Here is a 12,377-nt window from a genome sequence, read left to right as displayed (position 1 = left end):
ACAAAACTTCTGACTTAAATCTATTCTTTCATTCTTTCTTTTTTTTTTAAACCTATGTTTGGATAGTTTCCTACAACCCTGTGAAGCTCTCACACCCGAGCGTTTAACCTTTGCTGAACTCAGTGGATTTTGTATTTTTCTCTCTTTTGAAGAATAAAATGTATTGTGTGCATGTTTCCTGTAGTGATGACAGACCAACATGTGTTTCATTTAATCAACAAGAAAAAAAAAGGTTTAGAGGTAGTAAATCAAAGACACTTCAATGGGCAGAATAATTCAGGATCAGAAATCTGCTGTCCAATCTTTATAGAAATATATATGGAAGCCCTAGGTGGACATACTGGGCGGCTGTGGGTCAGCGGTAGAGTTGGTCATCTCTTAACTGGAAGGTTGGGGGTTCGATCCCCAGCTACTGTGGCCACATGTTGATGAGTAGTCGGAAGACTAAAAAAGCTCTATACAAGCTCAAGTCCATTTGACTTTCAAGTTCAGTGATAACGAGTTTCTTGAGCAAATTAAATAAAACTCATTATCATGACAAAACCAAAATTACAAGAGAAATAAGTCAAGGTCTCGAGGACTTAAACCAAATGTTCTTGTTTCAAAGATTCCTGTTTTAATCTAGACCCTACAATCCACTTATAATACCAGACTGCCATAGTAATATTCTTACACAATGGATAAGGACGTTTGATTTTTAGTATATTAAGTGTTACTCTTTTACTATACGTTAAGATGATCTACAAGCGCAGTCAAAAGAAGGACTTGTTGCCTCCCCGCTCTATTTCTGGCGGAGGTCTTGAAAGCCAAACTGACCCTCTTCAGAGGTAATTTAAGACCCTCGTTAGAGTTATTCAGGACATCCGAGGCAAAGGGCGAAAGATAAAACCCTCTTTCACCCCTGTGCTGCTAAATGTGCACATCTGTTTCTCTGCTTCTTACTCCTCCACCCCCCCCCCCCTCTCTCTCTCTCTCTCTCCCTCTCACTGCAGTTTGACTTCCATCCATCCATGCTCCAACACAACTGTGGGTAACATAAACACTCTTCAGACCACCGTAGCGAGAGAAGCGATGAATAAATGTGTGTGTGTGTAATACTTGTGGGACTCTGTTTGGAGGCACAGCACAAAGTGTGTATTGAGAGCTTTTTACTTGCGCTGTGAGGCATTTTGCTCTCTAGTTAAAATCATCATTTTGTTGCAGTTAAAATGGGAGATGTCAGAGGCGCAGAACATGAACTAGACCTCTCAGATTAGTCGAAAGCGTTCCTGCTAAGCTCTCAGAGAGGTTTTTATCTTAGTGCCATTAAGTATTCTATTTGAGCTGTGATGTGCTCAGATGCTTCATGAACATTTAAAGATTTTCTGAATTGATCTGTTAGATACTTGTTTTCTGATGCTTGGAGCCCCTGTAACCTTCTAAAAATCAGCCACTGAGTCTTGCACAAACACACAATGAGGCACAGTTAGAACCGTTTGAATCAATTAAGACATTTTCAGTATTTTTCATTTGAAGGGGATAGAAAATGGTTCTGTTAAAATCTTACAGGATTCATTTTGAGCTATCAACATTTTCTAATTTCATTTCTTCTCTTCTTCTCTTCTCTCTCTCACAAGTGTCAATCAAATCATAGCTGTGATTCATCAACCAATGATTGATAATATTTTTTCAAACATTTAGAAACTGTATATACAGGGATACTGTATATTTCTCCCTTCTTCCTCACTTGTTTCCTTCCTCTCTTTCTCCTTTTTTATTCCATGGGGTCTTTTCTTCATCTTTTTCTCTCTTGTTTGTATTTATATCCTCTGCTCTTTGTATTTCCTTCTTATTTCATCACCTGCTTTCTTCCCTCAATGATTCCTTCCTTCCTCTCTCTTCAACTCTCCTTATCCTCTCATTTTATTTCTTCCTATGGTTTCTTCCATCCTTTCTTTATTTTATTATTTCCTCGATTGCCACCTATTTCCTCACTTTGACCCTGGTTTTACTCCCACCTCCCTCCTTCTTTTTGTCTTCTTTCTCCCTTGATTCCCATCGTCTTTGATCACACTGGTCTCAGACTTTTCAATATTTGACAGTCTCTAAACATTGTTAATATTGTCAACATTTGGCAGAAGTATGACCACAGTGATGCTGAATTTAGGAGGTTCTGTCTCGCGTTAAAGGAGGAAAGAAAACGAGAGGTAAGAACAGCAAGCAAAAAGGAACTAAGGGGACAAAGGAAGGAAGGAGAGAGAAGTAGGAAAGATAGGAAGGAGGGAAGGGAGGAAGGGCGAAGAAAAGGGGAGAGAAGCAGGAAAAATAGAAGGGTGGGAGGGAGGCAGAAAGAAAGGGGACAGAAGCAGGAAAGATAGGAAGGACGGAAGGGTGGAAGGGTGGGAGGGTGGGAGGGCAGGAAGGACGGAAGAAGGAAAGGGGAGAGAAGCAGGAAGGAAGGAAGTACGAAAGGAAAGAAGGAAAGAAAAGCTGAGAATAGAAGGAAAGAAAGAAAAAATTAGGAAAATAGGAGGGTAAGATATCAAGGAAGGATGGAATGAAGGTAGTAACCAATGAAGGAGAGGAGGAATACAAATGAATGAATGAAGGAAAGGAAAAAAGGGGGGTAAAGTGACAGTCATGAGGCCTCTGAGGTTGTGTCTGTCTTTGCTGAGTTGGCTCTGAACCAGACACACAGCAACCTCTGTTTTCTCGGTTAAACTTGGCTGAAAGTGACTCTGGCGCCCCTGGCGGCTCATCACAGCAAGTGCAGCTCTCGGCAGACAGTGAAATCATGTAGCTGATGATGATGATCACAGATCCTCTCTAACACAGCTCCAAAAGCTACACAACAAGATATTTAACAACTATCCTTTTTCTACAGGGACTGACTGACCCCACCCCCTTGCGCTCGGCTTTAGCACAGAACCGCACGGCACGGCTCGACTCGCTGCCTGGACCGGCCCTCCTCCAGGGCTGCCTGAGCCGGTGTTTGATTGGATTAGAGTATGCTAGCCTTTGCCCTCTAACCTCGCTGATGTTGGCTGGCTGCTTCCTGCTCCCACCGCTCCCCCTGACCGACTGACGAATCCTGCAGAAGCCGCCCGAAGAAGCGCCCTGCTCGGACACAGCCGACCGGGACACGAGCCGCCGCTACAGACACACACCGGAGAAGAGGCACACCGAAAACGCGCAGGCAGGAGGACGACACGAACGGGACAGCCATGCGGAGGAAATCGAGGATATTGTTGTGTTTTGCGGTGCTGTGGGTGCTGGGGATAGCCTACTACTTCTACTCGGGGACAGCGTTGAGTCGAAAGGTAGGGTTTCTGTTCCTCGACTGCTTTTTTTCTCTGCCCCACACGGTCCGTCGCGGTGTCCGTGTGGATGTTTTCTTCCAGGACAAAGCGAAGATGGAGCGCCGTGATTTGACGCTGGTTTGCTTTTTTCGGGGGCTCGGTTTTGAAGCTGTGAGGAACGGGGATAAAGGGCCTACTAGTATCAGTGGGCAGGCATTGATTTGGTGGAGATGAGTGTGTGGACAAGGGCAGCAGGGGTAGTTGGGCTGGCCGGTCGGCGTGCACGGACCTCCCGCTGTGCCGGTGATTGCCTTCTCGTGGCAGCGGGCACGGAGCACGTCCACACCGGGCTGCATATTAACATTTGTAGCGTGGCGGTGCCGGTTATTGCAAGATCAGAATAGAGGTGGAAGCATGCAAAAGGGGGTTGTTGTTAATATCGGGCTGCTGGCCTGGCTCACAGGGCCGGGGGTGGTGGTAAGGGGTGGTGGTAAGGGGGGGTGGGGGAGAGTCTATAGAGCACGTCAGCACAAGTTGCTGCTGCCGCTTCGCGAAATGAGCACAGATCAGGAAGTATGTTGTTTAACATTGAGTTAAAGTGACACATAAACCATGCTGTCAGTACGTGATTTTCTTCCTACTCTGGGAACAAAGCTGCAGTTTAACTTGGATGATGATGTGGTGTCTCTTCTCTACTAAAACACTCTAATCCTCTTAATATTGCTCCGTTTTTTTGTTGTTGCTGATATTCAACTTAATATGACTGATATTATACTTGCCCTATCAACTAGGCATACGATTAGTATTGAAGGCTAGAGCTGAAACAAAAGGCTATTTCATTGATGTGACTGTCATTTGAGAAATGTAGTGGTTTCTCAAGCAAAAAAAGCCAAACATTAAATGACTTTACATCAGTTAAAATACAGTGAATGGAAAATTGAAAAGACACACCATTTTGCTTATTGACCCTTTTTCACCTCTCTCTGATTCTTAATAGAGCATTGATTCATTAGTAATGACCTGGCATTTGAATGCTGGAGAAGAATAGAATTTGCAGCTATGTTAGTAACACATTTCATAGATCAATACAATTCAACAGAAACCCAGGATGTAGCTTCATTAAACCATAAACTGAATGAACGCCTTGTTCATGAGAGTTTATGACCAGACAGTTGAATTGGACTTTTCTAGTAACATGATGGCTATTTATTAAACTAACAATTGTGTTTAAACCATTTCTTTATGTTTACATTCAGTGTACGTATTGGCAGACTTCTCCTCTTTGTGAGCTGGTGGGCTTCATTTAGTGTATGTGGAGGCAGGGATTCCATTCATAATATACCAGGCCTGTACTCGCAGCAGTTTGCATACTACTGTTGGATTTTGAATAGCCGTGAACCTGGACGACTGAGAACTTTCTCAAGACACGCCATGCATGACATGTAACTTAAATCTCCACCAGGTGTAGGAGGCTGACCGGCGTACACACGTCTTTATTCTGTGTGTGTGTGTGTGTGTGTGTAATGAAGGAGAGCAACCGAGCACAGTGACTCGATTGTGTTTGGATCATCCAGCTTCAGTTAACTTTGTGTGCTTGTGTGTGAGTATGTGGGCCAGTGTAACCTCCTGCAGTTTGTACGTGTGTGAGGAGCTCTGCGTGGGTGGTTGTGTGCACAGTACATTCCCTCTATTGCCCCTCTAGACTCGGTTGTGTGTGTGTGTGTGTGTGTGTGTGTGTTTGTGAGAAAGCCCTGTGTGTGTTCCACCTGTCTCTTGTCTTGTCCTATCTGTCTCTGTGTGTTTGCTTTGCTCCAGTCAACCAGAGCAGCCCTTTTACTTTTCCATTAGGCTGATAGTTCTCTCTCTCTCTCTCTCTCTCTCTCTCTCTCTCTGTATTTGTGGTTGTCAAGAGGGTCAAAGTGGCACTCCATGATAAGCAACTTTCTCTGGAGTTGGATTGCAGGCTGCATTAATGTGGAGCCTGGATTATGGGCTACACCTGGCTGCTGTGTTTACCCAGAGTGAGAGAGAGAGTGAATCTGTTTAAACAATGCTGGTGCTGCACAGGTTAATTGTTATTTTCCATCAAATCATCCTCCACTTTGAAGGAGTTGAGGGGTTTAAATAAGTTCTCACACTTCCATGAGAAAAAACTTTGTAGCTGCTGTTTTTGTGACTTTTTCAAAAGCACTCAAGTCTCACTCAAAGGCTTTAAAGTGAGGGGAGGACATTCATTCAAGAAGCATTTGTATTAGTTGAAATTCTCTTGACATTTAAAATCATCCAATAGATGAAATGCTCAGAGTCAGAAAGAGATTGCATGCTTTTATAAAGCCCGACCTGATCATAGGCAGTACCCCAGTGTTAAAAAAAAGTTTGTTGCACTATATTTTCAGAGGGTGATAGTTGGGTTCAGTTTTTTTGCTTGCTTGGAAATGATACCTAAACACCTCTACCAAAGTTAAAGATTTTGAATAATCTTCTGGACCCCGAGAACAAACTTACAACCCAATTTATGAGATTCTATGTCATCAAACATTTAGAAAATGCAAACTTAGATCCCCCTTAGAGTTGCAAGAGTTCCCAGAATCCAATGCAATGCCTTAGAATGTCTCTTTTTCTATTGGTGGTCTAAACCCCAAAGATAAGTAAAACACAGTCTGAAAAAAGCACAAACTTTACATTTACGAGGACTGAGTAATAACTGTATATCTTTATAGATTACAAATTGTGATAAATTGATTATAATATAAATACTAAGGGATTCATTTTCTGACTATTCCTTTCAGTACTGTACGTGCCAGCAACTCCTATCAAAGTTAAATAAAAAAGTTCCATCTTGTTACTTTTGATCTCTTTTCTTCTTCTCAGACAGGTAAAGTGAAAGGTTAGCTTTAGATAAACAGTGCTGAAAGGTCTCCAAATATGGACAAAAGCTTCTCTTTGTTTAAGGTGTGAATATCAAATCTGTGCATTAAATCATTCATGAGTCAGACTCAAGAGCGGGGACGTGTGTAGATGTGTGGTTTAGTGGTGCAAAGAAAATCTTAAAAAAATATCCAAAGACCTTATTTTAAATGACAAATATTATTTATATCCAGCACTCACTTCAACACATCTGTTCACAGATAGTGCCTGCATCCAACATTACATCTCACAAATCGACATGTCGGGTCATTACTGCTTGTAAAGAACTGTGTTGAATACAGGGTCCAGCAGCTCTCTGTCTGCCAGACTGAGCAGGACTCACTCTCTCACGGCTCTCTCACACTTCTAAATAATCTAAAGGACAGTTTCTCAACCAGAGGAGTGACTCCAACTATAGCTTCTCTGCTCTGTCATACTCCCATCATGATACTGTGGCTACCGTGACCATAGAGCTCAATGAGCAGCATTTCTGCTATGTTCAGTTCTAAAGTAAGCTGTTTGGGAAAGTGTCCTCTTGTTTGAGCTTGTCTTAGTAGCACTTTTGGAAAACAGTGCTAATCAGACATAATGGTTTCCTCTGCAACTTTTAACATCCCTATTTCTGCCAAGTTAATCCAACCATTTTCACACGTGTCTTTACCAGTCCAGAGCGAGATGTCGTGTTCCTGATGTCTTTGATCATAAATTTAAGAGCTGTCACTGAAGTTTGTCTTTTATGAGTGTACACGGTATTAATGACCGGTCTGGAGAATTTCTCAGGTTTATTGCCCTGAATGACAACGACCTGCATTGTAAAAAGAGAGTACACGAGCTGACACCTGGTTGGTTTACCATCACATCGAGAATGTGTGACACCATTTTTGTGGTTCTGTGCTGTGGGATAAATTTGAGACATTCACGCTCATCTTGTAATTCTGAATTTCCCCCTCTGGAGATAAATAAAGTAATTCTGATTTATGTAAAGTCATAGAAATACATATTGCATACTCTTTTCGAAAAAGATTCCATGATTTCTTACTACCTGCCTCTTGGCATCTTTCTGGGAATCATGATATATGCGATACTGGTGTCCTGCAGTTTATGAGTCGAAAGTGAAGTCTCCCCTTTCTTCCTCCTGCCTAACACGATACACAATGTTGTGAATGACAGGAAACTTCAGGAAAACCCCAGTAGAGCTACTTTATACAAACCTATATGCTCATTGTTGAACACAGTAGAGGCAATGTTACAAGCATGTGGCTGGCTCACCAGGAAGCCGCTTTAAAGTCTTTCGTGCGGGACAGAGCTCTGAAGGTTTTTTTATCAGAAACCAACATCCCACTGTTGAGTCTACTTTCCTGCTAATCAGCGGTGTGAGATGGAAGCTAAATGGCAGTTAGGGGAGGGTGGCAGAAAACCACAGTACAAAGAACGTTTTCAGCTGTAATTGGAGTGATTATAGTGACAAGCCTTTTTTATTTTACACTTTTATTACATGAAAATGGTATATTAGCCCAAATGCAGTGTAAATGAACTCTACATTCACATGTTTTAATTCAGGTCCTGCAAGTGAAAGATTACTGTACAGACACGTATTATAAACACAGTCCAGCCAGGTTGACTCATGCACAATTTGTCGGCCGTTGATATGGGGCTCAGCTCTCACCCAAAGGTGGATCACTTCAACTATTTCTCAGAGCGCTGTGATTTTAGCCAGAGGATTGGATTAGCTTGTAGTTGGTGGTAGAGGATTCACAAGTGCACATAAATTGGCTCAGCAGCAGGGAACCGTGGGAGCTTTTAAGGCCGACTGGTCCTCAAGTCTTGTGGGAATACTTCAGCCGCTGTTATCTGCACCTCTAGGTGTTCAGGTTCTGCATGTCCGTGCATGCCCCAAACCTCACCTTTTATCAGTCTATCATTATAGGCAATGTGACTTACCTGACTCGGCCTGTTCTGCAGAAACTATTGCAGAGGTGTTGCATGTCACTGTCAGTGAGGGTGAAGGTGAAGGTGATGATTTAGTATTATTGATGTATATTATAATGCCTGTAATTGGATGGATGTGGAATGAGATGAAGGCCCACTTATGTTTTGCAACAAAGCTGTCCTCAGTGACTGCTTGAGTGAGACACAGACCCACCAGTGTATCTGTAATCTTTAAGGTCATATCTCTGCAATATATGCAGGCTTTTGTACACACACACACACACACACACACACACACACATACACACACACACACACACACACACACACACACACACACACACACACACACACACACACACACACACACACACACACTGTTTGAACTCATAAAAATGTTCACATGTGTTCGAGTTCCTGCTGTTGTGTAACTAGAGCACAGTCATTTAGCAAAAACACCTGTGGCTTCAAATCCACTTGAGGCCTCAGCAGTTTGATATGTTTATAACAAGAATACAGTGCAATTCAAACCAGAAAGCATCCATTATTTCTGACTTATTGAATGCACTCCCATCGAGCAAACACTGAATCGATAAAGGCTTGAATTAAGCTGTGGATGCCCAACTGTCCTCAAATATACAGTTTTTCTTTGAAATATTGATTGTGTGTGTGTGTGTGTGTGTGTGTGTCTGTGTGTGTGTCTTTTAAGTAATGCTCACTTCTGACAGATTTTGCATGATTCAGAGTGTAAATAGAGACACAAAGCAGTTGTTTCATTTGTGTTGTTTTTAAAGGAATTATTCAGTTAGGGGATAGCTAAATAAAAACAGTCTTTGAACCGAGAAACTGCGTCACGGTCACATTAGAGTTACACAACTTCTTAGCAGTCCCAGGAGAGAGAAATCGTTCTGTTGATGTGTGTGTGTGTGTGTGTGTGTGTGTGTGTGTGTGTGTGTGTGTGTGTGTGTGTGTGTGTGTGTGTGTGTGTGTGTGTGTGTGTGTGTGTGTGTGTGTGTGTGTGTGTGTGTGTGTGTGTGTGTGTGTGTGTGTGTGTGTGTGTGTGTGTGTGTGTGTGTGTGTGTGTGTGTGTGTGTGTGTGTGTGTGTGTGTGTGTGTGTGTGTGTGTGTGTGTGTGTGTGTGTGTGTGTGTGTGTGTGTGTGTGTGTGTGTGTGTGTGTGTGTGTGTGTGTGTGTGTGTGTGTGTGTGTGTGTGTGTGTGTGTGTGTGTGTGTGTGTGTGTGTGTGTGTGTGTGTGTGTGTGTGTGTGTGTGTGTGTGTGTGTGTGTGTGTGTGTGTGTGTGTGTGTGTGTGTGTGTGTGTGTGTGTGTGTGTGTGTGTGTGAGGGAGGGGTAGACTTGCTCAAGGGACATTTCACAGTGTGGACCACTCGTGGGAGGAAAGAAGTTGTTTCTGTTTTATCCTGCCCTTCCAGATTTCCCCCTTTGATGTCAGAAATGAACAAGTTGCTAAATACCTCCCCCAAACACAGACTGTCCAATCAGAGCCTAGCGACCATATCTAGCAGGCCTGTCCAGCTTTGGCCTTCTCCATATGTTGAAACTTTAGCCTGTATGGTATTCTGCATTTAAAATTATTATTTTTTTAGCCTTGACATAAAACAAACACAAGAATAAAACTGTAATAAATAAATTAAATACAGCTTCTTTACCCTCTAATAGTAGCCAGTTATTAGCATATTTTGCTAACTAGCTGCAGTGATAATCTATAGCTATATTCAAGGCCAATGCAGCATTTCATTCTACATTATTTTGTGGGGTCCCAGGTTATTTTATTGAATATGGAACAAGTCTTTTTGGGCCCAATGGAATCATGTGACGCTGTAAGATAACAGGTTTTGCCACCATGTGAAATTAACTTCAACTGTCGGTGCACATCCTGGCGGCTTGATCCAAACAGAGGAAGGATGGGTTGTGTCAGATTTGGCAGCTTTTTTTTCCCCACTAGTTAGACGGACAGTTTATCTGTCAGAACTGACAGACAGGCAACTGTTCAGAGAGAGACAGAGACATTGCCAGGAAAACATGAATAGAGTTTAGTTAATAGCTCTACAGAGGTGGGTGTATAAAGAATATGTACGTTGATATCATATTGTCATTCATCCTCCAGCAGATCGTTTCTCTTCTTGATCTTTGACATGGTCTTGATCTTTGACATGGGAACTCCAGTTTTTATTTCACTGTATTTCTTCTTTCTATCTTCCTATCCAACCCTCTGGATGGTAGGTTCAATGTGGTTAAACACAACCGCATGTTGCATCTGTGAGTGTGCTTCAGCCTGGATTATTTTCTTCCTGGCTTGATTCCTTCCTTGGCAGACGAATGAGCATTCATGGAAAAAGTTGAAAGAGGGAAGGGTATTGTTCATGCAACCAGCACTGATATGAGAGCCTTTCAAAGGTCTGTTTTTTATTCAGACACCAAGAGAAAACAGAGCAGCCCTCTTTTATTCAGTTTGTCACTGAGAGGCAAACTATCGTAGCTGTGTTACAACACTGACGTCTTAAAACCCTCACAGTGAAGCTGTAAACAGTCAACTCAGCGCTTATCTGTGAGAATTATTCAAATAGGCCTGATAGGAAGTACAGGTGGCCATGACGTTTTGCCTATGAAATGATTGTGGGAAAGACTTTGAACCACAAGTTTAAAAAAAACAAAAAACCACAAAAACATGGCATTGAATTGAGGTATTTACAGTCACTGCTACTTGACAAGGTAATGCTGTGATTTAAATGATGCAGCTGTTTTGTTTTGGTTATACAAGGAGTTCTTAAAATGAAATATCAGAAAAGAGACAGACCTTCAAATGTTTGATTTTTGCTGTTTTTCTGAAGATTTAACTGCAGACCAACTGAAACTGATTTTTCACCTATTCCACCTGCAGGCTGAAGTGCTGGACTTACATTATTCCAAATGATCCCGACAAGCTTTTTGAGGGGAATTTGGGCACTCTTTTTTTTGAGAGCAGTAGAAGACTTTATCCCTACCTACCTATGCATAGTTGATTGTGCCGTGATCTATCTATTCAAGCCTGTATACTTTGTTTAAAGTCTGTGGAGAATATTTTGTCTGTCTTTTAAAGGATTCCAAATCTGTGTCGGGATTTTCCATCTGCATAGCTCTAAGCTGTTTGTTGTTGTCGACTTTCAGGACGAATTTAACGCAGGGCGGATTGAGGTACATGAAACTGTCATCCTGGCCTCCCACTCCATCCTGAAACATTCACGGCCGATGTGTGTGGCTCTGTCACATTTAGGTCACAGAATCCTGATGCTGATGCTGATATCAACCTTGAATGAGATGCAGACATTTTTCCTCTGTTTCTTTTCTTTTTTCACAGTTTTTGGCATTATTTAGCAAATCCACAACGATTATCTTTAGAAGCCATTCTTTAAGGCCTTATGGTATTTAGCAGGCAAATCAATCACAAATGAAAATCAGCTCCTCAGTGAACATATACCTTTACAAGTTAATTTGAGATGTTCTGAAGACACAATATGACCGCATTAGAACATTAGTTAGCTATCAGTCAATCAGGAAGCGTCACAGACAGAAAGGATATTCCTGGGTTTATCTATTTAATGTGTTGCGTGCAAAACAGCTTCATGATCAAGCATGACAAAAGCTTCTCTACATGTGCTGAAACTCTGCAGCTGAAGTAAGTGATTTTTGGAAGAGTTGTCCAAATAATGTGTGGCTATCTGCCAAAGTGGTGGGTGGATAGATATTTTTTAACACTGGTCTGGTGGGAGGTGTTAATTTCTCACCCTGCATTACATCATGTTTTTTCAATAATGAACCAGCATTTGTTTTCAGCTGCTCAATAAAAACTGGATCCATCAAAAACATGTTTACTACACACTGGCTACTGTCTAAAACCAGATATTAAAGTAGCTCTTTATCTTTTAGGTGTTTTCTTTATTTGTCCCTTGCTCTAATTTTGGCATTTAATTTGTCCTTTTGTTGTCTTTTATTCTAGTTTGGAAATGTTCAGCACTGACTGTACCTCTGACTGACTGCTCACTGATATTGATGAAGGGCTGATCGCCTGAGACATTTAGATTTGTGGGTGGTTTGGATATCTCAAAATCGCCTTGAAGGAATTTCTTTTGATTTGGGAAAAACATCCGCTTGAACTCAAGGATGACTTGACTCACTTTTAGTGGTCAAAGGTCAAGGTCGCTGTGACTTCACATGAGTTCCATTCTTGTGAAGACCATAATTCAGCTAAGCCTTGAGGACATTA

The 12,377-nt window shown here is 41.9% G+C and overlaps 1 protein-coding gene across 1 annotated transcript in view; it reads left to right on the top strand.

The window, feature by feature from the left end:
• Positions 1 to 2,793: 2,793 nt before the first annotated feature.
• The window catches only part of galnt2 (UDP-N-acetyl-alpha-D-galactosamine:polypeptide N-acetylgalactosaminyltransferase 2), a 59,543-nt gene continuing 49,959 nt past the window's right edge, over positions 2,794 to 12,377 (top strand). Inside the window, exon 1 of the mRNA XM_061041178.1 lies at positions 2,794 to 3,299. Coding sequence (XP_060897161.1) covers positions 3,204 to 3,299 — 96 coding nt within the window. The 5' untranslated portion in view covers positions 2,794 to 3,203. The remainder of the gene's footprint in view (positions 3,300 to 12,377) is intronic.

Source organism: Labrus mixtus, chromosome 1, assembly GCF_963584025.1.
Source record: "Labrus mixtus chromosome 1, fLabMix1.1, whole genome shotgun sequence".
In the NCBI taxonomy this organism is placed as follows: domain Eukaryota; kingdom Metazoa; phylum Chordata; class Actinopteri; order Labriformes; family Labridae; genus Labrus; species Labrus mixtus.
This window is presented reverse-complemented; position numbering and strand designations above follow the sequence as displayed.